General features: G+C 35.2%; 1 protein-coding gene across 1 annotated transcript in view; it reads right to left on the bottom strand.

Moving 5' to 3' along the window:
* The window catches only part of LOC110108748 (ABC transporter A family member 1), a gene marked incomplete at its 3' end in the record, with an annotated part of 161,446 nt that overhangs the window by 42,242 nt on the left and 92,279 nt on the right, over positions 1-26,925 (bottom strand). Inside the window, 7 exon segments of the mRNA XM_028700260.1 lie at positions 8,525-8,735; positions 20,366-20,544; positions 20,672-21,376; positions 22,112-22,183; positions 22,292-22,346; positions 24,274-24,458; positions 24,533-24,631. Coding sequence (XP_028556093.1) covers positions 8,525-8,735; positions 20,366-20,544; positions 20,672-21,376; positions 22,112-22,183; positions 22,292-22,346; positions 24,274-24,458; positions 24,533-24,631 — 1,506 coding nt within the window.

Raw genomic sequence — 26,925 nt, forward strand, 5'->3', positions numbered from 1 at the left:
TTTTAATTTTTTTGAAATAGAAAGGAAGACATCAAAACCTAGGCTCTGGTACCAAAATGATGCAACCAAAATTTATAGGAAGCTATGGTTGCAAAAGCTAAACGTCTTCCTTTCGGAATGACAATAATTAACACAAAATAACACACGAAACCTAACAATAACAAATAAAAAGGACACAACATGAAACACACGCATGATACCTTACAACTTGAAATAAAAGGACTTAACAATACTTAAAAACTTTTATATATTTTCGAACGGACAACACATACAACTCACATGACAAACAATATCTCAGAACATAAAAACACCTAAAAGCTTTTCATTGATTGAAAAGAAAGATACAAATGACGTGGAAACTTGTGGAGAGAATAAGTAGATAAGAAGCCCGAGACGAAGTTATAGAGAGGAGAGAAGAAAGGGGGACATAGCTCGCAAGCTATCAAAGAAGAACCCTCAGGTTTTCATGCTCAAAAAATCATCCATAATCTCTCTTTTAAATGCCACAAAACAGCCCCAATATATATATGTAAAGAAAGGGAACTAAACATCTGCACACTTAAACCAATAAGGCAGAGGGAGGTAAAAAGCCAAAAGACCACCACTTGGAGCAGCATACGAAGGGGCACGCGGGAAACAACCAATGAACGGACAATGTTGGGGGAAGAATCGGGACAGGCAGAGGAACCAAACAGCCCAAAGCAAAGGAACTGGGAAAGCCATGCAAGGACCGAACAACCAAAATGGGAATCGGGAATGCAGGGGGGCTTTGCCTACATCAATTTATTCACTGATTTGAGATATAGATGCGGAGTAAAACCCACAAACAATGAGATAAAGATGGGGAAGTCTTGACAAAAGGAGGGGAAGTTAATGGGGATAGTTTCTATATAAACCCTAGCTTCAATATGGTAGTGTTCTTTTAGTTTTATTGAAAAACTCTAGCAAGTATGCTCGGGAAATTAGCTATCCTATCAATTTTATGAAAATCCTAGTTGATTTCATTTTTTTGACCACTTTACCATAATATCCGTATAGTAAGTTGGTGAAAGAATTGTGATAAAGTCTCATTAGACCTTAAAATTTTCATTTGGTAGTTAGGTTGGGAAGCACCAATCCCTCAACCCTTTGGACACTTTTTTGAACACAGAAAGATTTTTGATGCTATTCTTATCCATGAAGGTTTTGAATCATTTTGTTATCCATATGATGTTTGCAAGAGGAGAGAAGGTAGATGAAATTGAAGTTCGGGGGAAGAGTTGAAGGTGAGGTTTTGGATGGAGTTGAAATTTTTAGTTATACACTCAAATTAATTACAGGAGAGAGAGAGGGGGGGGTCTTAAGGTCTTTGATCATGCACTCAAGTTGTATGCAAGAGGGATATTAGCCCTAGCCCGAAATTTTTAGTGACAACTGAGATTCCACCAAAAAAGAATATTTTGACAGATTTCGAATGAAAATCAATGGAACTTGTAGTGAAAAAAGTGATGGAAATGCAACTTCAAAATATATGGATGGGCTAATCAACGGATTTGATGATGCGGACATCCAACCGTCCATGCCAATCTGAGGAGCTGAAGATCGACGACCGAGATCACTTTGCTTTATTTTCGTTTATTAAGTGTATTTTAATTTAGTTTTGCAATTTCCCATTTTACCCTCTTGTTTTATGTAAGCCCAAGGGGCGAATGTGTCTTTTAATTTCTCTTGAGGCCTATATATAGAGGCCCCTTCTCTTGTATTTGAAAAGATGGATTATTGATAATGAAAAATTTTATTTTCGTGTTGATCTCTTAGTGAGTTCAGAAGGATCTCTTTGTGAGTTCCGACTTTCCCAAGATCTCTTTGTGAGTTCTTGAGGAGAGTTTCATGGATCTCTGTGTGAATTCCGATATCCCTACAATCTCCTTTGAGATCTTGAAGTTTAAGAGCGTGAGGTTAGAAATTCCTAGATTTCCCCAAAGTTCTCATCCTCTACCAAGCTCGGGCTTTTCCTCCCCAAGTTCTCCTTGCCGCCGGCCCTGTTGGCCCGTCCAGAAATTCACCCGCCGGCCATCCCTTAGGCCGACGTCCACCAACCCCCACCTCCCCCTCTCTTCCTCCTTGGAATAAAGAAATTTCTTAATTAGGAGAGGCTCACAATTAATGACAATTCAAATTAAAAATTTGAATTTGAATTAGCATTAATTACTCCTTAAATTCGTCCCTCCAATTAAGCCAATAACCATTAATTTAAATCTGAAATTTAATTTCAGATTTAAATCAATTAATCATTTAATCCTCACAATTAATGACAATTCAAATTCAAAATTTGAATTTGAATTAGCATTAATTACTCCATAAATTCGTCCATCCAATTAAGCCAATAACCATTAATTTAAATCTGAAATTTAATTTCAGATTTAAATCAATTAATCCTCCCAATTAATGACAATTCAAATTCAAAATTTGAATTTGAATTATCTTTAATTACTCCTTAATTTCAGATTTCCATTCTCTCTCCCCAAATTGATTTAGGCTTTAATTAATCTTGCCACCTAGGCCAGTATATCGCATTTATGTTTCACATCACATTGGAATAGAGAAGCTTTCGAACACTAGGTCAACCATCAATCGGGTTAAGTGTTAACTAGGGGCCTATCCCACATGATCGGTTTTTGACATGTTAGTAAAGAATATTCCTAAAAACTATGAATGCCCAACCAATTTTATCCCACTTAAACCTAGGCTAGTGAACTAGCACAAATCTTCGTTGTTTTTAACTTTTGCTAGTAAATTTTAACTCCACTATCAATGACCTTTAATATTTGCCCCATTATTTGAAGGCAACCCAAGAACCTTGATTGCATTGCTTGTTATGGACAATTGACTATTTCAATTTCTTATAGGCATGATAACTCTATCGCTTATACACAAAAGACCGAGCTTTGGAAAATGTTAGATTATAGGCACTATCCATTGTAGCCCCCAATATGTAAAGGAATGAGCCATAGACTATAATTAGGAACTATGTTGTCAACTCCACCCATTAAATGTAGACAATCAAGCTGAGACGATAGAAGAAAGGGAGCAAAGAGGCTGGTCCAACCTAGCCAACCAGCTAGGGCCGAATCAACCCTAGGGGCAAGGAGAAACTCTCAATAGAGCCAAGAGAGACTTCGCCACCGTAGGTCAGCCATTAACCTTATTGAGTGCTAACTAGGGGCCTATCCCAAATGATCAGTTTTTGACATGTTAGTAAAGAAAATTCTTCAAACAATGAATGCCCGGCCACTTTTCTCCCACTTAACCCTAGGCTAGTGAACTAGAACAAATCTTCGTTGTTTTTAACTTTTAATAGTAAGTTTTTTAACTCTAGTGTCAATGATTTGCCCCATTATTTGAAGGCAACCCAAGAACCTTGCTTGCATTGCTTGTTATGGACAATTGACAATTGCAATTTCTTATAGGCATGATAAGACTGAGCTTTGGAAAATGTTAGATTATAGCACTATCCATTGTAGCCCCCAATATGTAAAGGATTTAACCATAAACTGTAATTAGGAACTATGTTGTCAACTCCACCCATTAAATGTAGAGGATCAAGCAAATATGATGGGAGAAGTGGAGCAAAGAGGCTGGTCCAACCCAGCTAGGGCCAAATAAGCCCTACGAGCTAGGAGAAACTCTCAGCAAAACCAAGGGGGATTCCTCCCCCCCCCCCCCCCCCCCCCCCTTGTCCCCCCCCCCCCCCTTCTGTAGGGCCCAGCAAATCTATAGATTATTATGAAAGGAAGGATTAAGCAAAAGTTATTTAGGGAAGTTTTAAATAGAATTGAAGGAAAGAATTTCAATTTTGAAATAAGTTAAGAGAAAAATTAAGGCAATAAGGGAATTAATTGTTGTTTTAATTTAAATTTGAATTCAAAATAAGAGAGGGAATTAATTAAGACAATAAAGCTATTTAGGAGGAAAATACGAAGAGCTTATTTAAGTCTAGTTATTGTGTTATGAGGGTTATGTGTTTCGTTTGTTTGTTGTAGTTTTCTTCTTGAGACCTTCCTAGCGACATCTAGGTTAATTGGGAGAGTCGATCTACCTCTTGAATAGTAGGTCACTCATATCCTCCATTATTATTGAAGTATTAAAATAAATAAGCCCCTATTTTTGTGTTCCTCCACTGTTCTTCTCTTTTATTAGTTGTTCTCTCTTCCGAATCGTATTAAATTGGTATTATAGACCTTTTTGGGGACTTAGGGCAGCAAAGATGGTGGATGGGTTAGAAGGAAGTTTTGGTTGGTAGAGAAGTTCTCAACCATCAAATGAAGTCTTCCATCCATCAAATGAAGGCTCTCATCCATGGAGAATCGCTTTAAAAACTCAAAAGATATGACGAAGAAAATGATCGAGATGTAGTCAAAAGCTTCACCAAAGATTCCTAGGGCTGAACCAAAAAGAAAGGAAATTCTGGAGGAGATGATAAGAAAGCTCATGGAGATGCGATCAAAAACCTCACTGTCGGTTTCAATTGCTAACCCTAACCAAGTTTGATCGAGATTTCCTTGGCCAAATCTCAAAGAAAAGGAGATCAGACGGAAGTGGTTCAATAAAGAGAGTTTCTTCCATCAAGAGCCACCTCCTAAGGCTTCAATAAAGAGTGGATCAAGGTTTCCCGAAGGGGGTATAGCAAGAAGGGATTTATGTGGTGGAGGTGGTTGGGTGGCCAACCATTATGGGAGGTATTTCAGGCAAGAGAGGGCGACCGAATATGGAGGGGGTCGAGTTGAACCAAGGATTGGGTCATGCAGGAACAAACAGAAGAAAGATGGTAGTCCCACCCTCGGTACATATGGAAAACATGGAGGGACCACGACAATAGCTACACTGGAGGAGGAAGAAGCTATTAGGGCGGTGACAATTCTAGGGAGAAGTTGTTGATGCCAATATTTAAAGGGAGGATGCCTATGGGTGGGTCTATCGTGTGGAGATGTATTTCATGGTGAAAGGATTGAATGATGAAGAGAAGCTTACAACTGCAAGGCAATGCCTATAGGGACAAGCCCTAGCTTGGTTCTAGTGTACAATATCATGGACACTTCCTGAGCCACTGGAAAAAGGCATGACCAATGTCTCATTCTTCCATCTTGAGGATAAGGTGCGTCTTTGGGAGGGTAGTATTGATATGGCAGGAGAAGGGGAGCAGAGAGGCTGATCCAACCTAGCCAGCCAACTAGGCTTGAATCAGCCCTTGGGGCTGGGTGGAAATCTTAGTAGAACCAAGGAGGATTTCATCCCCCCCCCCCCCTTATGGGGCCAGCAAAGCTATAGATCATTATGAAATAGGGGAGTAAGGAGAAGTTATTTAGGGAATTTTTAATTAGAATTGAAGGAAAGAATTTTAATTTTAAATAGAAATATGAGAAGAAAATTAATTAAGGCAATAAAGGAATTAACTGTTGTTTAATTCTAATTTGAATTCAAAATAAGAGGAATTAATTAAGACAGTCAAGTTGTTAGGAGGGAAATAGGAAGAGTATTTAAGACTAATTATTATGTTAAGTGGGTTATGTGTTTGGTTTGTTTGTTGTGGTCTTCTTCTTGAGGACTTTCTAGCGGCATCTATGTTGATTGGAAGTGCCGATTTACCTCTCGAATAGTAGATCACTTGTATCTTTCATTATCATTGAAGTGTTAATAAGAAAATCAACACCAATCATTATGTTCCTACGTTGTTCTTCTCTTTTAATTGTTATTTTTGCTTCCAAATCATACCACAAGCCACATATAATCATCCACTCTACATCTATATATGTAGAGGATTAGGTCTTTGACAATTAGCAATTTATACGACCTATCAACTTTAACTTCGTACATCGGACCGAGTTCTGAACGAGCTTTAAACAATTATTGGCTTAACCATGTCAACTCTACTTTTTTATATAGAGGGCCAAGCTTTGGATGATTATTGAGCTCTGAGCCCAATTTATTATACCTCGCATGTAGATAGTGCTAACATTTTAGCTCAAAGGCCGAATATCACTTAAAGATCAAAATCTTTTTTCACTACGATCGTGCACAAATCATGCTAATCAGACCGTTCCATGAGCTAAATGTTTGGCTTGGTTTGATTAACAAGCTAATTTTGAACTATTCAGGATCAAAATGAGACAGCTTGAAATTAGATCAAAATATAAATAAAAATGTATAATTTTAAAATTTCATACATACATATATGCATATATAAGTATTTATATATTATAAATTAAGATACATATTTGTAATTTAACATAGATTTTAAAAAAATTCAAAAGGAAAACATTAAGGATTTTGAGCAGGTTCAACTTATATTTGAGCCGGCAAGAAAGCAAGCTAGTTTGAGCCAAGCTGGCTTGTAATCGAATCAAATCAAGCAACTTTTGATTTCGATCCGGATTTGGAATAACTCAAAATCTGATCATTCTCACCCCAACATGTAGATTAATGAGCTTCGACATATGACTTACAACTCTGCTAATATAAAATCTCAAAGATCAGAGCTTACGACTCTTAGCTTATAGCCAATGCATCTCGAAGAATCTTATAACTATTCTTTTACATTTTAGATGCTCGTTGGAACGTAGGTCCTTCAACTCCGTCCCTTACGTGTGGAGGATCAAACTTGGCAGGCTCCATTTCATATTTACATGATATTTATAATCAATTATTTATATTTCCTAGAATTTATGTGTTAACGTGATTTATGCTAGGTGAAAAATAGGGTACAGGGCACAACAACAAAGTCTTAAGAAGGTTCAGGACGCTAAATAAGATTCCTAAAACTTTCTATAACTTTCCATAGCTTTATCAAATTTGTTTATAATATTTTTAATCAATTTTTTAAGAACATAATATATTATTTAGATAATGATAGGAGTACTACAAAGGCAATTACAACAAATTGCCTGAGGAAAAAGAAAAATACAACAGCATAAAAAAAGATAAGTATTTATCAGGAATATACGGCACGATGACTATTGAAAAAATGTGAATGTTGATAGATTTTCTTCTGGTTACAACCCATTCTAATAAAAAGAATATGAAATATCTAATCCACGAAAGAATCAAAACTTTGAATGTTCCAATAAAACAGAGAAATCTAGTAAGACAAATATTTGTCATAGAGTTCATCATACTTGTCAACAGTGAATGGTACACCATGGTGCAAAGTTCCCCGTGGAATCATGGTGAATAACCCACAGCACGACGCACGTCATTTTAAACATGACGCTAATATAAAATAATTTTAAATAAAAAATGCATTAATAAAAAATACCATATAATAGCAAACAACATGTTGATTTAAGCAAGATTTAAGTATAAATATCCTGCCAAATAACAAAAATTATAACTTTAAATCCAACAAAAACTTACATCAATAGAATTGAGCATAATTTAAGTACAATTTAGCCTAAATCCTGCCAAACAACAAAAATGATAGCTTTAAATCCTACTGGAAATTAAATCATGTTCCTTCTCCATTTTATTTTAAATTGCATGCAAAGGACAAATGGTCCTTTAAACATAAGGGGAAAATCAATTATAATCTATTGCCTTATACAGGAATGTTAAAACCTCATGGTTTGCACTTAAATTCTTCCATTGGGGGAATTTCTACTACAACAATTGCTTCAATATAGATCCAAACATTCCAATTATATCTGCCAACTTTCATGTTGAAGGTCATTCACTCCAAATGGGATACTAAAGAAAATGTTGAGCACAATTTTCTGGTCAGGTGGAAAGGTAGACTCATTCACATACTTCCATAAAAAATGGAAACAATTATAAAGTAACTCCTGGATAGTACAAGGCAAAAAAATCAGCAGCCATATAACTAATGATTATTTCTAAGGGAGTTAAGAGGTCATTGAACCATTAAACAGTTAAGATAAATACATAATACGGTCTGAAGTAGCAGCCTATGGAAGAAAGGATAATAAGTGTACATGGTTAACTATTAGGAGATGCTAAGCAAAGAGGGAGCCAATGGTTCTAGAAATACAAGAATGAAATGCCAGGGGGAGAGGAACAATTTTAGAAGATTTACACCTGCAGTTTCTTATCATCTCCTGATTTAATCAGCGCATGGACATTTACTTTCAAGAACGGTAAGAGCTGTAATCCAACTTGAGCAAGATAAAGCATGGGGTAAGATATGCATACATGCCTTGTGCATACTGTGAAATTGTCATAGGCAGGGGGTGATTACGGATTTTTATTGTCATGTTGCTATTACAGTAACTGAAAGGATAATAAGAGAGTTTTAGAAAAGGGAGCGTGTGTGTGTGTTGGCAAAGGATGAAAAGAGAGAGCTGAATTTTACTAACATGACATGATAATGAGTCATAAAAGCTCTACTGAAACAGTGCTTCAGAATTTAAATATTTACACCTGCAGTTTTTTATCATCTTATGATTAATCAGCAGAAGGATGAAATTATCTCACGCATGAAGAAAATTATCAGTCTAAATGAGAAAAGATAAAGCTTGGGATAAGATATACATACATGTCTTTGAGCATGCTGTGACATTGTCATAGGCAAGGGGTGATTGCGGATTTTTATTGTCTGGTTGCTATTGCCAGTCGCAAGTCTCATTATGGCAGCATTCACCAAATTTATATAGGTTGGAGCTGCATGTTGACAGGTACTGTTGTGAAGTATTGTAAACCCTAAACTTCCATCAGCATACTGATCATCCATGACAACTGCACCATATCTTCAAACAAATGAAGAAGTAAAACCTTTTGGATTTTAAATAAATATCAAAATTAATATGAGAATGGAATATGATCATGTAGTAAAATAATCAATGATATGCATACATATGCAACAAGAAAACCATATTTCACGAGAACAATACTGTCATTAAACCATTGCACTACAAATATAAGTATTCTTATAAAATAATACAAAGAACAAAAGCCAATAAGGAAGGAAACAGATAAAGGTCGATGTGCAGGCAGAAAAAGGGAAATCAAAAGCAAGCATGAATAAATTTATTCAAAATAGTATAGCTAAACTAGATTTGAAAAAAAAAAATGAAGTTATTAGTTTTAAAATATACAGAAAACATGCGGAAAATAATTGGGAGAAGGTTCAAACTACTACTAGTTTCCCTTCTGATATTTTAGCCCAATAGCATAGTTGTCACATCTGAGCAACATATAAGGAGCTTCACATGTTAGACTATAAAACAAGTTATTAACTGATTTGAAAACACATCTAATGCTCACAGCATACAAGGTCAAAATTCATGCTTTCATAAAAAGTGCACCCACACAATTGTTCACGCATCATTAGATATGGAATCTAAAGTTAAAAGCTTTTACATGAAAGCAAATGAAGTGAGTTTAGAGTCTCTCTTTCATGAGCAGTGCTTCTTGTATTGCTACCTTCATACACAACGCATATGATGCACTGAAAATTCCCCTCAAAGAAATATAGCGTCTGACACATATAGGACATGAACACCCTAAAACATATTGAACAACTGGAATATGTTTCCGATTAAAAAAACAAATTGGATAAGCGTGCCCGACACGTGTTTTAAATATTTTATGATTTTTTTTCAAATATAATATTTGGTATTTCGACTTTTTAACAGTTGATTATCTCAACACCAACGTCTAATGCTATCATAATATCAACATGCTAATACCATCTCAACATCGAAGTCTAACGTTGTCTTGACATTGATGCTCGATACTAGTAATTTTTATACCCACAATCACGCCCCCGCACTCTCTCCATCAATGTCTAATGCCCCATTGCACAACATCGATTTCTGATTCTCATTCTCGGTAACATTGTCATCTCCCCTCTAGATGTCTAACACACGACATCGATATCCGACTCTTAACATCATAATTTAATTATTGTAAGTAAAAATTTAAGTTAAATGACTTATTATTTCTCAATTATTCCCAATATTATGCTTATTTAATTTCTATATACTATTTTTAAGATTAAAAAATAATACAATGTCATATATTTTCAATAATTCATGTGTCTCGTGAACATGCCGTGTCCGTGCATCATAGTATGCCTATGACTCGATAAAATAAGTCTAATACGAACTTTTTCAAAGTCATGTACACACTAGTATTTCAAAATGCAAAGTGCAATGAGATGAGCAAGGCTCCCTTCAAGTTTCAATGCACAATTAACAAATCAAAACAGTGATTTTACTAACAAGTTGGTCACACATGGTATATTATATATGCATATATTATGGGCATATAATAATAATTTAATTAGCCAAATTTAAATAACATGGGATAATAATTTTCAGCAAATATAACGATACATAAAATAACAGTAATTTCTAACTATTTGAAAGCAAAATGATGCGGACATTCGATCATGAAGATTTTCAAAGGAGGAGACGACGATCGACGGTCGAGATAATGATGCGGACATCCAACCGTCCATGTCTATCCAAGGAGAAGCTGAAGATCGACGGTCATCATAATTCCACCTTATCTTAATTTGTTATTTGTAATTTTAATTTTTATAATGATTTTTTTTGTTTTTACCCTTACTTAAGCGGATCTTTCTATGTAAGCCCTAGGGGCATATGTGTCTTGTTTTAGTTTCTTAGGCGTATATATAGAGGCCCTTGCTTGTGCAATGTAATGTTGGAGAATTAATAAAATTTTGTGTTTGCACTTGTGTTCTTTGGGAAGAACCTTGGGTAAGATTCCTATAGGAGGAATTCATAGCTTCCACCAGCCGCAGGATGTGTCCAAGCTCGTGGCCTAAAGTCCCTTGGTGAAGAACAATGTAGTACCCGCCAGCTGCAGGATGTGTCCGGGCTCGCATTTTCCATAAATCCTTTTCTCCTCCTCCCTTGACCGCCGACCAAACTCTCCAAATTAACACCGGCTGATTCTCCCATAAACCATTCCACTTCTACAAAACCGGCCTTGTGAGAACCGGATCTGGACGGTTCAATCAAACCGGCCAATTATATTAATAGAAAGATGCGACCCAAAGAGGGTCGGAACTGTTGCCTTTCGCAAACATACAGAGAGGCGGAAGCAGGGTGGGCCGAGCGTTTGCGTGGGAGGTATGGGGAGTTTTCCTTTCGTTTTTTTAGCAAATTCGTGATTAGGGATAAAAATAATCAACTCCTTTTCTATTCTTATCGCTAAAGGAGTGGAATTTAGGAAGAAGCGAGAGGAACGATCGAGAGGAAGAATATGAAGAGGGCAAAGGAAGAGATTTGAAAAATTCGGGAAAGGAAGGAGAAGGATTTTGAGTCAGAATAATCCTCTTTTGAAAGAAAGAAATCAAGTGGTACAAGTTGGGTTGTTCAAGGAATTCAACAACGATAAAATTTTGCGACTGAGGTTGAGACAAGGATCGACGAACTGAAAGATCAAAGTGGGTAATTATAATTATGAAATTCAATATTTTGTATTATACTTTCAAATACGAAATACACTGTTGTGTAGTATAGTATTACTTTCAAAGTTTTAATTTTAAAAGACTATTTTATGTGAAAAGCTAAAAGATTAAAATGCCTAACATGAATACAATTATGAATATAAATGAAAAAGAATGTTATATAGTACACGTATGTATTAAGAAAATATGCAAAGTTGCAAACAAACAAATGATATATGAAACTGAATAAAAATGTTCAAGATAAATGAAAAATGAAGGAAAAGTATATATATGAAAACTACACGAGTTCACTCCCTTATGGTACTGGCAGGGAACGTCGTACTCATGCACGTAAAAGGAAAAAGAAAACGTCATGAAAATGGAAAATGAAATAATTGGAAAAGGTAGTATCTTTGAGTACATTGAGACATTGCTCCTGTACAAACTAAATGGGAAAAGGAAATATTAAAGTTTCCAAATCTTTTAAAATGTTTTAAAAGAAAATAACCAGAGATGTATAAATTACTTAATGAATAAAATAAAGTCAAGAAATGTTAAGATGCATATCAAAGAACATTTATATTGATGGTTTTAATTATTACCCACTGAGTTTACGCTGTAAACTCAAACTCCCCTAAATTAATGTTTCAGGTAAATCACTAAAGAAGAAGTAATGGCTGAAAGAGAATAATTCATATATAGAAGATGACGTGCAAATGACAACATGTAATTTATATTTTGAGTATTAATAGCTCTTCAGTACAAATGAAGAAGTAGTATAATGTTTAATAAATTTTTTTTATCGTCCGACTTTTAGTTCCCACCTCGTTAAATCGAGCAACTAGGCCGGGTTGTGACAAAATTGGTATCAGAGCCCAATTAAGATATGAATCGTGTTGGAAGAGCCATTAGGACGATTATTAATGATTTAAAGATTTAATGTAGTGAATTATTTTATTGATAACAGGAACCAAATAAATCCTGAAGAAGAGGAAAGAGGTAGAGGAAGTGGAAAGACCAGTACCAAATGTTTATGTTAATCCTGATGCACTGACACAAATGATGACAACTATGACACAGTTGATTCAAGATTCAAGGAATCAATCATCAGGTTGTAGTTGTGGTGGGGGAATGGTTATGGATAAGTATCTGAAATTGTTTCAAGATATAAAACCGCCATTATTCAAGGAAGTTGAGGGACCAATAGAAGCTGAAAACTAGTTACTAAGAATTAAAAAGATTCTAGAAGGAATGAATTGTCCAGAGAGGAGAAGGGTTTCCTTAGCAACCTTCGTACTTGATGGAGAAGCTGAAAGGTGGTGGAGAGGTCTGTATCAAGACAAATTTGAAGGAATCCCTAACATGCAAATTAAATGGAATGATTTTACTCAGGTATTCAGGGATTGATTTGTACCTCCTTCTGTGAGGAGGCAAATGCAGGACAAGTTTATGAGATTAGTACAAGGAGATAGATCAGTTATGTTGTATGAGGCTGAATTTACAACATTAGCTAGATATGCTCCTCAATTAGTACATACTATGGAGGATAAATGTCATCTATTCTTAGTTGGATTGAAGGATGCAATTAGACAGCCTCTTATTCCATTTGGGATTGAAGATTATTCAGTATTAGTGGAAAGGGCTAGGAGGATAGAAGCAGACCTGCAAAATACTAAAAAGAGACGTGATTTTCAGAAGAGGAAAAGTGGTGAAATTATGGGAGCCCCTCTGGATTCACATAGCAAGTCTCTTTCACAAGGTGAGAAATTTAATTGGAAAAAGATAAAGTCCAGCAGCAGTGGCAGTTCAAGTGTAAACAGTTGCATTAAGTGTGGAAGACAGCATAAAAGAGAATGCTTATCTGGTACAAATACTTGCTTCTGGTGTCATCAACCGGTTCATATAACTAAGAACTGTCCTACTTTGGGGCAAAGACCAGCAAGAGAGTTAAAGATAAATGCTGTATCTCAGAAGAATGTTGGAAGACCAAGAACAGTAGAATCAGCTGCTTCAACTCCAAGATCAAGTCAAAGATGACAGAATACTCTGCCTAGAGTATATGAACTGACTCAAAAGGATATTAATGATTCACCTGAAGTAATTACAGATGATAAAAATGAGAAGTGAATGAATATGTATTATGAAAACATTATTAAAGGAATGATGTATGTTTATGTTTCTTTATGTATGTAACTTTTATAGATATGGTAATAATGCAAAGAAAGCATATACGGATTCTTTTTGATACGGGAGCTTCACATTCCATCATTTCAGAAGAATTTGTTAAATGAGTTGGGTTGAATGTTTATGAAACAAGTATAATTTTGGGAGTTTTAATACCAAATGGATCTATTATGAATGTAAATGGTATTTGTCAAGTGATTTTCAAAATAGATGAAAAAAAAATTGAAGCAACAGTAAATGTTTTGCCATTGTGAGAGTTTGACATAATTTTGGGAATGGATTGGTTATCAAAATATTTTGTGATTATTGACTGCAATAGGAAAATTATTAAATTTAAATCCCCAGGAGAAAAAAAAATGAAATTCTATGGAGAGAGAAATTTCCTCAATGATAATCACTTATATGTAAGCATGCAAATTTGTATCTAAGGGATGTCAGTGTTTTCTTGCTCAAGTAAATGATACAAATAAGTTAAAAGTTGAAAGATATACCAGTAATCAAAGAATATCCAGAAGTGTTTTTGGATGATTTGTCACGATTACCACCAAAAAGAGAGATAGGTTTCACTATTGAGTTGATACCGGGTTCAGATTCAGTGGCAAGGGCACCTTACAGGATTGCAGTCAAAGAGTTACAGGAGCTGAAAAATTAGTTACAAGAATTACTAGATAAGGGATTTATCAGGCCAAGTTCCTCACCATGGAGAGCTCCAATACTGTTTATAAAGAAGAAAGATGGGAACCTCAGAATGTGCATAGATTACAGAGAACTGAATAAGCTTACTGTTAAGAATGAATATCTTTTGCCCAGAATAGATGATCTTTTTGACCAACTGGAAGTAGCTACAATTTTCTCTATGATAGATTTGAGATCGGGATACCATCAACTACGGATTAAGGAGCAAGATATAGCAAAGACAGCTTTCAGAATCAGATATGGCCATTATGAGTTTGTGGTAATGCCTTTTGGAATGACAAATGCACCAGTTGTATTTATGGATTTGATGAACAGATTTTTTAAACCATTTCTGGACATATTTGTGATTGTGTTTATCAATGATATTCTAATCTATTCATAAGATGAAGAGAGCCATTTCAGTCATTAATAGACAGTGTTGCAAACATTAAAGGAGAATAAATTATATGCAAAATTTTCAAAGTGTGAATTTTGGCTGAGCAGTGTAATCATTCTTTCTTGGACAAGTGATCAGTGGTGTAAGTATTTCAGTTGATCAAAATAAAATTCAAGCCATGGATGAATGGCCAAGGCCAACAACAGTTTTTGAGGTTAGAAATTTTCTAGGACTTGCTGGTTACTACAGGAGATTTGTAGAGGGGTTTTCTCAGATTGTTATGCCATTATCCAAATTAACTCAGAAAACAGTGAAATTTGAATGGAGTGATAAGTGTGAAGGAGCTTTCCAGAAGTTAAAGAATTGCCTATTGACTGCCCCGATTTTGACAATTCCATCAGGTTCATAAGGATTCCAAATTTTCTATGATGCTTCATTGGAAAGACTTGGATGTGTATTGATACAGTATGGTAGAGTGGTGGCTTATGCTTCAAGACAACTGAAAATTCATAAAAGAAACTACCCCACTCATGATCTAAAATTGGCCGTTGTAATTTTTGCACTCAAAATATAGAGACATTACCTATATGGGGTCAGATGCAAAGTGTTTACATATCATAAGAGTCTCAAGTACATTTTTTAATCAAAAAGAGCTTAATTTGAGACAAAGAATGTGGTTATAGCTTATTAAAGATTATGACTTGGACATACAGTATCATCCTGGAAAAACAAATGTAGTTGCAGATGCACTTAGAAAAAAAGCTCTTGGAAATGCAAATTGGCTAATCACTCAGCATGAGCAAATAATCAAAGATATAAAAAAGTTAAAGATTTCAGTGGTCAATCAGAAAGAGAATAAAGATATGTTCTTAAATCAGCTAGTGATCCAATCTGCTTTGAAAGATAGAGTGCTCAATGCATTGCATTTCAAGACATTATAAAGAAAGTGCAAACATGACAGTTAGAGAACTTTGTTATGGATGGAGAAGGATTATTAAAGTATAAAGGCAGGATCTGTATTCAAAATGTTGAAAGCTTAAGAAAAGAGATTGCAGGAAGCTCAACTCTCAACATATGAAATTCATCCAAGCAGTACAAAGATGTATCAGGAATTGAGAGAGTTATTTTAATGGTTAGGGCTAAAAAGAAATGTTGCAGAATTTATAGCAAAATGTATTCCCTGTCAGATGATCAAAGCAGACATCAAAAGCCAAGTGGTCAACTACAACATTTACCTATTCCTGAGTGGAAATGGGAAGACATTACAATGGTTTTTGTAATTGGATTACCCAGGTCAAGGTAGAGTCGAGATGCAATATGGGTTGTTATTGACAAATTAACTAAGTCAACTCATTTCTTACCAATCAGGTAGACATTCAATAGAGAAGTTACAAAATTATATATAGATGAAATTGTGAGATTGTATGGAATTCTAAAATCTATAGTTTCAGACAGAGATGCTCGTTTCACTTCTAAATTGTGGAAAAAAATTCAAGATTTCATGGGAACACGATTGACTTTCAGTACAGCATTTTATCCCCAGATAGATGGACAATCAGAAAGGACAATTCAAACTCTGGAGGATTTATTGAGATTGTGTTTTAGTTTTCAATCTAGTATTGGAATGGCACCCTATGAGACTCTTTATGGAAGAAAATGCGGAACACCCTTGTGTTGGGCAGAAAATGGTAAAAGAAAAGTACTTGGAATTGAACTAGTAGATGAGGCTACTAGCAAAATCAGATTGATTAGAGATAGACTAAAGGCAATTCAAGACAGGCAATGGAAGTATTATGATGCAAAACACCGACCGGTGGAATTTGAAGTAGGAGAATTTGTTTTCTTAAAAGCCAGCCCAATGAAAGGTGTTCAAAGGTTTGGAAAGACGGAAAAATTGAGCCCAAGATTCATAGGTCCCTATGAAATCATTGAAAGGATTGGAAATATGGCATATAGATTGGATCTGCCATGACACATGTAAGGAATTCATAATGTATTTCACATCTCAGTGCTTCGAAAATATGTCTCAGATGATTCAAAGAGAATCCAGTCCAAATCAATTGACTTACAACCTGATTTAAAATATGTTGAGGAACCTGAAAGGATACTGGAATATGATGTGAAACAGTTGAGGAATAGAACAATTCCTTTTGTGAAGATTTTGTGGAAGCATGGAATAAAAAGAGATGCCACCTGGGAGAGAGAAGCATAAATGAAAAGTCAATATCCACATCTCTTTAACTAAGGTACGTTTCATTTTACTTGATTTAATTTTGAGGACGAAATTTTTTTAAGGGAGATTGTGAGAACCGGATCTGGCCGGTTCAACCGAACCAACCAATTCTATATATAGGAAGACGCGACCCAAAGAGGGTTGGTACTGTTGCCTTTCGCGAACAAACAAGAGGCAGAAGCAAGGCGGGCCGAGCATTTGCGTGGGAGTTATGGGGAGTTTTCTTTTCATTTTTTTTAGCAGATTCGTGATTAGGGATAAAAATAATCCACTCCTCTTAACTGATTTTCTATTCTTATCGCTAAAGGAGTGGAATTTATGAAGAAGTGAGAGGAACGATCAAGAGGAAGAATAAGAAGAAGGGCAAAGGAACAGATTTAAAGAACTCGGGAAAGGAAGGAGAAGGATTTTGAGTCGGAATAATCCTCTTTTGAAAGAAAGAAATCAAGTGGTGCAAGTTAGGTTCTTTAATGAATTCAACAAGGATAGAATTTTGAGACTGAGGTTGAGACAAGGATCGACGAACTGAAAGATCAAAGGGGGTAATTATAATTATGAAATTCAATATTTTGTATTATTCTTTCAAATACGATATAACGTTGTGTAGTATAGTATTACTTTCAAAGTTTTAATTTTAAAAGACTATTTTATGTGAAATGCTAAAAAATTAAAATGCCTAACATGAATACAATTAGGAATAAAAAGAATGTGATATAGTACACGTATGCATTAAGGAAATATGCAAACAAAGAAATGATATATGAAACTGAATAAAAATGTTCAAGATAAATGAAAAAGAAAGGAAAAAGATGTGTATGAAAACTACAGGAGTTCACCCCCTTATGGTACTGGCTGGGGACGCCATACTCGTGCACATAAAAGGAAAAGAAAAAAGTCATGGAAATGGAAAAATAAATAATTGGAAAAGGTAGTACCTTTGGGTACATTAAGACGATGCTCCTGTACAAACTAAATGGGAAAAGGAAATATTAAAGTTTCAAAATCTCTTAAAATGTTTTAAAAGAAAATAACCAGAGATGTATAAATTACTTAATGAATAAAATAGAGTCAAGAAATGTTAAGATGCATATCAAAGAACATTTATATTGATGGTTTTAATTATTACCCACTGAGTTTGGTTTTAATTATTACCGACTGAGTTTACAACGTAAACTCCCCCCCCCCCCCCTATATTAATGTTTCAGGTAAATCCCCAAAGAAGTAATGGTTGAAAGTGAAGAATTCGTAGATAGAAGATGACGTGCAAATGACAACAGGTAATTTATATTTTGAGTATTAGTGGCTCTTCAGTAAAAATGAAGTAGTATAATGTTTAATAAATTTTTTTATTGTCCGACTTTTTGTTCCCGCCTCGTTAAATCGAGCATCTGGGCCGGGTCGTGACAGGCCTCCCCTTCTCCCTCCCCACGGCCTTAGCTCCACCTCCAACACCCCCTACCAACCTCCCTAGCCGCCGGTGTCACCAAACTGTCGTCAACCTTCTTTCTCCTTGGCTCCACAAATCTCCCTTCACATTCAAAGCCCTTCTAACTTAGTAACAAATAAAAATTTTGAATTCAAATTAATTTGAATTTGAATTTTGTTTCTAAAATTAGGATTCTTATTTAAGAAAGTATTTGAATTAGGTCCAATTAATTATTTAATTGAATGTGATTTAAATATTACTCCCTAATTTAAGGTTCCAATCAAAATCCTTTTTTTAATTCTCTTTCTATAACCTCTCCTCCCTCTTTTAATGCCGCCGGCCCCTTTCCGCCCTTCGTCCTCTTTGCCTCCAAAATTTGAATTCCCCTTTGATTACTTTCCTTTTATCAAACGATTTAAGTTAGGAAAATATTTGATTTCAAATTCTAAGTAATTTTGAATTTGAAATATTTTCCTAATTTAAGATAGCCTATTTTAGGAAAGTTACTTAAATTAAATCAAATTAAGTTTCTAATTGGATGTGATTTGATTTAATTATTCCCAATATTTTGATCTCAATTAAACCAAGAAATTCAAATTTCAAATGTCACCTTTTTTTCCTTCTCGTTCTACATCACAAAAGAAAAAGTACTCAACGTTATAAATAATAAAATGAAGAAAGAATACTCAAGAAATTGAGTAATCTACTAGATATTGAGAGGCGGTGGCAGCATGAAATGAAATAGTGTTAATATGAGGGATCAAGAAGCATTCCAGAAAAGCTTCTGAGCAAGAAGCTACAGATGCCAAGCAAAAAAAAAAGGCTAATGAGAAGTTTATAGGAAAACTAGTGGGCAAGAGAGCATGAGGAAGAGAATCACCAAGAAGCAACTAGCACTAGTAGAAGAGAATGAAGAACCAATGAGCAATGACTCAATGAATATCAGATATAGAAGAAACAAACAATCGATGTGACAGATATTAAACCGAACCAGGAAATATAAATAACAATTTTGTTTTGAGCCGGAGCTAAGTGTGTAACGCTACTACGTTGTGCATTGGTGCAACACAACACACGCTTTGTTGCAAGCTTGTGCTTTACATATAATGATATGCAGGATAAACTCATTGCTTTACTACTAAAGCACACATTTAATAACATTGATACATGTTGAACAACTTTACTTAATCTAGTTAAAACGCATTAAAACTAGCAATCAAATCCATGGCTTGAATGGTTTGTAACTCAGTAGAGGGGACCTGACGTAACGAAGCAATGATTGAACACCTTTAGCTTATGGAACTAGCATGGAAATACCCTAGTTCTTTTTTCTTGTATCTGGTGTACCATAAAATATTTAATATTAGCATGAAGATTGAGGTTCATGGATTTAAATGATTCTGGTGGTGGCAGCATAACCAAATCCAATGTAAGAGATACTTCTGCATCATGGATGCATGCACAAACAAGCGTACACATGCACATGTCATCCAAGCTTGCAATCGAAATCAACTAATTATAGCCAGTATTTTAAGAACAACCAGGTTGACTCGGATTGGTTCTGTTAACAACAAATTTATATTAAATTTAAACTACCAAAACAAATCAAAGAAAACCAAATCCAATGCAAGATACATTTGCATCATGTACACACGCATGCACACACACTTTCAAGGCTCTTATTTTTTCAATAATGCAATTAGTTTGTGCCATGCCAAGCTTGCAAGCTTATAAATTAACTAATTATAGCCAAAGTTTTAGGAGCAACCAAGTGGACACAGAGTGGTTGTGTTAATAACTAATTTATTTTAAAATTAAAACAACAAAAACAAATCAAGGTATTGATCAAGAATATGACAACAGGCTCTGCAAGATTATTAAACTATTGAAGGCAGAACACAACTTGAACTTCTCAATTTAAGAAAAGGAGTTCTTAAAACAATCTCAAAACGTTACCATATAACAATAAATAAATAACATAGCAAACAAAAAATATAAATAATTTACCAAATAAAAGATTTATCAGTTTATGATTAGTCTTACCGTGACTGATAAGATTCGTTAAGACTAGTAATCAGATATTCACTCATGGAAAGAAGAAGTGGGCCAAGTTCTGTTCCAGCTGCACCAATAGCATCAGCAAGTGCTTTTTCTGGATCAGGAAATCTGAAACTTCTAGGTTCCTCTTTCTGTATCCAACCGCCCATCACGTGTGACGCCACCTGCAGGAATTAATTCATTCTCATAAATAAGAATCAGGCATACAGTCTATATTAAAGAAGTAAATTTACATACAGAGAAAAAACTACGAAATTAACATGTACTTAAAATTTTTGTGTGATAATACACCTTTTCAGCAGCCGGATGACAGAGATTAAATGGAATTGGACCACCACCACCTCCACCACTTAATAAAGGATTGAAATGAGAAGTGGTCAGTAACACAGAATCCTGATCAGGATGAGGTTTAATCCTTAAGAAAAGTAAACCCATAAACATGAAAATAGCAGGAATCAGCAGCTGAAAAGCAACTGTTCTCCTATCCCTTCGAGCAGAAATCGCCCTTTTTATAAAGAGGGCTTTTAAGTGCACCCACAAAGCTGATCTTACAATTGTACCGCAGCAACAGATTTTAATTAAAGAGCGTACAGCAAAACCAAAGATTGTGGAAATGATCAAACCAAAAACTTGTCCAGCAGCACAGAACAAGCTTCTGAAGAACTCACAAGAATGCACCCAGTATCTTTTAGATCTTGAAAATCCAAAAAGTGTACTTTGGGAAACCTGACAATCTGTAGTTCTTGTCTTGTTGAGACTTTTTTGATACTGATGATAATCCACTTCATCCAACCTTTGCCCTGCAACTTTCAAAAACACTTCCTCCAATGTTGTAACTGAGATTCCATAACTCTCAATGCCACCACAATCATTTTCCACAAAGGTAGAATTATCTTCATTGTTTCGCCTTCTTATACGGCTCTCAATCTCCCGGAACATATTTACAAATAACGATGATGAAGCAAGAGGTAGTCTGAAAGATATTTCTGAACCTACCTAAATGAGAAAGAAATGCGAAGGGAAAAAAACATTTCCAATATTCAGAATGAAGATATTCATAACGAAAGTAAAATAACAATTAAGACATTGAATATAAATTAAAAAACACATAAAAGTGAAAATTATCTGTTCTGCTGCATCAAAAAACTTCATATAGCACAAGAAACATGGAATAATTGGTCTCTGGAAGAGCTAGAGGAATTAGTACAGAAAGGAATCACGATGTAGTTGGAAAAATATATGTTGCAAAACACTGCACTGCCCATATCAAGAAAATATTGAAGTACTGTAATAACACAAGGTCGCGACTAAAATTTGCCATATTTGTTTTCAATGTAATTCCCCATCAATGCATGACCAAATAGGCAAGGCATAAGCAAGAGAGGAGTAAGAAAGACGGTAAATAATTAAGAATGTTAATACGAAATTCTACTCTTATGCATTTCCGTAGCCTTCCAAAATATGTCAATCGTAGACAATTGATCAGCTAATAAAATAGATTAAACAAATAAAAATCATGATTCTGCTGAGAAAATTCTAATGATTTTGATGATTATGCGTCAATCACTTGTTCCGTCTCAAAATAAAAATAAAAGAAAACACTCAAGTAGACTTAGGATAAACTAACCAAAGAAGAAAAATAAATAAAAATGTAGCTATGGAAGTTTCATTTTGAAAGAGCAAGTGCACGTTCAAAATCAATATCAACTTCATTTGGGAAAAGAGAATTACATCAGATATGCATTCAGCTGTCGGCACATGATGATGAACGATCTCACCACCAACTGAAGAGCGAGATGAAGTCTAACGATTACCAGACCAACCAGCAAAAAGAAAATAAAATTGGTAAAAATCAGAAGAATAATAAGTAAAAATTAGAAGAATAAAAATATTTTATTTTTTAAAAAAAACCTTGGCTATTGTTAGTGTATATCCAACCCCATAACGGTTCTTCAAGAATAGAGAACTGCCATAACACAATTAAGAAAAAAAATTATTAACAGTGACAAAAACCAGAAAAAAAAAATTTCAAGGAAAAACTATAATGTTAGATTATAATTACGTTGCATTATCCATACATTTACAATGAGATTGTTTGTTGACTATAAAACGAGACCTCTAAATCAAAATGGAAGTAACCAAACCACTGATCAAGGACAATTCTTTTGTGTAAGCTTAAGGTATCTAAGAACACTCCCAACTGCTAGGCCAGACTGTTAGACTGGTTCAGTGTACCGGTCCAGCCAGTCCGAACCAGACGCGAAACTGCGGAAGTTTCTCCGCCGACTGCGAAGGCCGTGAGAGCCGCATGTCCACGGGAGCTCATTTAGGAAGGTTTTTGAATGGATTCTAGGAGGGAAATTGAATGTAGGGATTGTTTAGGGAATTCCTTTTGATTTGTATGCATTAAATACTTTGTTTTCCTAGGGTTAGGTCATCTTGAATTTTGGCTGAAATTTGAGATCTCTTAGATTTAGGTTTTCTTTGGGCTCTAGCGGCATCTAGAGATTTGGGAGAGATCGATCCTCCTCTCGAATAGAGGATCAATTGTATCTTGCTATTTTATTTCATCTTCTAGTGGAATACAAGTCCTTTGTTGAGTTTTCTCTAAATTTTCTCTTGATTTTGCTGTTTTTCCTGCTGTGAACAGCAAATCTGGGCTGTTTTACTGCTGTGGAGTGTGGACAGCAGTAATTTTGCTGTTTGACTCTCGATTTGGGTTGGGTTACTTGCGAACTCAAGAGTTTCCTATCAATATGGAATTCCTTTTGATTTGTATGCATTAAATACTTTGTTTTCCTAGGGTTAGGTCATCTTGAATTTTGGTTGAAATTTGATCTCTTAGATTTAGGTTTTCTTTGGGCTCTAGCAGCGTCTAGAGATTTGGGAGAGATCGATCCTCCTCTCGAATAGAGGATCAATTGTATCTTGCTATTCTATTTCATCTCCTAGTGGAATACAAGTCCTTTGTTGAGTTTTCTCTCAGTTTTCTCTAGATTTTGCTGTTTTTCCAGCTGTGAACAGCAAATCTGGGTTGTTTTACTGCTGTTGACAGCAGTAATTTTGTCGTTTGACTCTCGATTTGGGTTGGGTTACTTGCGAACTCAAGTGTTTCCTATCGCAGACCTACGTTTGACTACTCTATGTGATACAACCCAATTCAACCTGATAAGGTCTGCCTAGTGGCCACCTCTAATGTCATGTAACCAACCCCTCTTGGTCAGATTGTGCAACTTTCCTCTAGTTTGGCAGGAAGCAAAAAAGTTAAAAAAAAACAAAAAAAAAAAACATAAATGTTCACGAACTTAACACAAGAAACAGCAGTTTTCCTTTCAAACTTGCACATGATAAGTAAACGGATAAATTAAAATGGTAAAACTATATCATCATTCCCATCGCAAGCTCATTTGTACAAATCAGGGCTATTGCAATTAGAAAATCATTGATAAAGTTATTGAAAATTCCACCTCAACAAGGATCATCTAACAATAGAGCCAATTCCAAAAATTTCTATGCAGATCAACCCTTATAAAAGAAAATTTTTCTATCACAGTGAAGGTTTTCTTTATTTTCAAGGAAGCTATATTCTAAGATATGTTCAATCCCACCAGTGACTCGTCCAATTTCCTAAGTTTACACCACAAACTTAGATGTTATATTCTACTGTAGAAATGAAATTTAATTGTACTTTTAGCATACATTTCTCAAATTTAGAAAAGCATAAATCTAGAGAAAAAAAATGCAACAGCCAAAATGACGTTTTTACAAATTTCATTAGAAAATTCTTGTCATATTAAATCAGCCACATAGAAAATTTCAATTATTAATTTTAAGAGATGAAAATGTCATATCCTGTTGCTTCCAACATAATAGATTGTTAAGTTGACAGTGACCTCCCACAACATCTTAAGCCGCCATTTGCCATGATAGCTATTCGATCACCAAGAACATCAGCTTCATCCATGGAATGTGTTGTTAGCAGAATTATTCTTCCTTTCTTGATCTTCTTTATCAATTGCCACGTTGAACGCATAGCATATGGATCCATACCACTGGTAGGTTCATCAAGAATGATAACCTGTTTATTAAGAAACAAAATCCATAGAAGCATTCCGGAAAAAAAGGTGCAAGGTATAACCAGTTCCATCGTACCTTGCTATTTCCGATGAGAGCAATTCCAAGCGATAATTTCCTTTTCATTCCTCCAGAAAGAGATCCTACAACTGAGTTTACCTTATCTGACAGACCCACCTGCACTCAAAATAGACAAGAAAAAATACTCATAATTAGCAAGAAAAATTTTGGAGGAAATAAATATGCAACTATGGGCACCATACTTCTCAAGCTAACAAAATATAAAAAATAATTGTTAATAATTCCATCTTTAGCATCTGGTACTAAGGGATGGTTAATATGATAAAGATGATTAACAATAATTTTAAAAGTAAGATGATTTTAAAATCCATGCTGAACAACAATCTTCAAGTTAATTATTGATGTAGGCAAAGGGGGGGTCAAATCAAACCCAAAAAAATTTGATTTTGACTTCCCTTGAGCTTGCTAGCTCATTAATTTTTGAGCTAAGATTTAGCTCATTATGAGCTGGTTTTTAGTTCATTTATTGAACTAAGAGTTAGCTCATTATAAGCTATGTTTTTAGTTCACTTATTAATTTATTAGTAGCTCATTATTTTTGTCTGTTCTCCTTCCCCTGGCCTATTCGTTTCCCGTGGTTGGCTCTTGGGTTCCCTTGCTTGGCTCCTTGGCTTCCTCGGTTGGCTGTTGGGTGGCCTTTCCCGTGCTTTGGTGCCTCGGTTCCATGCGGGTCTCTTTGGTTTCCACGGCTGCCTCTTTGGGTCCCTGGCTGGGCTGTTTCCCGTGGCTGATGGGGGGCTTTTCTGTGGCTTTGGTGCTTCGTTTCCTGGAGATGACTGTTGGCTTTTCATATTCCCTATTTAAATAAGTTTTTAAATTAATGTTATGGCTATTTGTATTCCCCTCTCATGCCTATATATAGGAATGTTTTGTGTATGTTTAAGTGAAAATGTGATTTTTGGAAGCTATAACCAGCCGGTTTGCTTGGAAAAGCTTGCGAGCTTCTTCCATTCTCCTTCTCATCTTCTCTTTGAAAATCTTGCGAGCTCTTTCCACCCTTCGTCTCGGCTTCTAACCTCTTTCGTCTCTCCGCAAGTGACCAACCCACTTGTATCCCTCTTCTCAAAAGTAAGCAAGTTTATGGTGTCTTGTTAGAGTCTTTGTTTGTAAGTCGTTTAATTTTAAGAGTTGTAAGTCTTTATTTATAAAAGTGTTCGTTTATATGAAATGTAAGTGTTTGTTCTAAAATTTCTAAGTTAACACTTCTTTTTGGGTATTTTGTGTCTTCTTTTATATATGAAGTTATCTTTGTTTTTGTGATCAAAAATTTGGGTCCCTCTCCCAAATTTTTGATTGCATCAATTATAAAGTGTAAAGTTCCGAAATATTACATAATTAATTTAAAAAAATAATAAAAATAAATTATTAGTTGAATCAACTTTAAAGATGAGTTCAAAATTTAATTAAGTTATCTAATTTGAATTGATTTGGGAATTTGACTTTATATGCCCCATAATGTTCAGATTTTCATTTTAGACAAGAAAAATTCAACTTTTGACCTTGAGTACTTATTTAAGTCATCTAAGACTAATATTGATTTGATTAAAAAAAATGAATAAGCATCTAATAAGTTCGTACAAAGTGGAAACTGATGTGAAACAAACAACGATATTGCAAGATTGTAAAAAGAAGCTTGTTTTAGTAATAAAATTATAGGGTTAATGTTTCACTAAGTTAAGAATTTCAATTTTCATGGTTATTGACTTGCTTCTAGCATGCGGTTATACGATAGATTAACAGAGCAATTCAAGACAATAATAAGACGATAGCAAGACAAACCTGCAATTAACAATAATCCAGCATTTAACAAATAGAACTTTCACCTTCGAGTTTCCCTCTCGATTGCTCCCTGGAAGTAGGGTTAGTGGAGGATGAAGGTTAGCAAACCCAGTGACGCCACTGAAAGAAAGAGGATGCCAGCGGTTTTGATCAACGGAGAGTTGGCCGGAGTTGGAGAGACAGGTGGTCGTCCATCGATGACCCACAATCCCGTGGGTTTGATGCGGGAAAAAGATATAGGGGACCCTATATCTCTCGATCGCAAAAGACACGACGGACTTCTACGGACGAAAATGACTAAAGATGAGGAAAGAGACGAACAAACTCTTACATTTCAAATTAAACTAAACAAAAGAAAACTTACAACAATACAAACGACTCTTGCAAACAAAATGACGACACCCTAAAGTTGCTTCACTTAGAGAAAAGATACAGATGGAGTGACACCTGCGGAGAGACGAAAGAGATTAGAAGCCCGAGAAGAAAGGTTGGAAAGAGCCCGCAGGATTTCCGGAGGGGATGAGAAAGAAGGGTGGAAAGAGCCCGCAGGATTTCCAATCAACCCGCAGGTTAACAGATTTTTTTCCAAAAATCAAATATCACATTCAACT

The sequence above is a fragment of the Dendrobium catenatum genome, unplaced genomic scaffold (assembly GCF_001605985.2).
Source record: "Dendrobium catenatum unplaced genomic scaffold, ASM160598v2 fragScaff_scaffold_1481, whole genome shotgun sequence".
NCBI lineage: Eukaryota > Viridiplantae > Streptophyta > Magnoliopsida > Asparagales > Orchidaceae > Dendrobium > Dendrobium catenatum.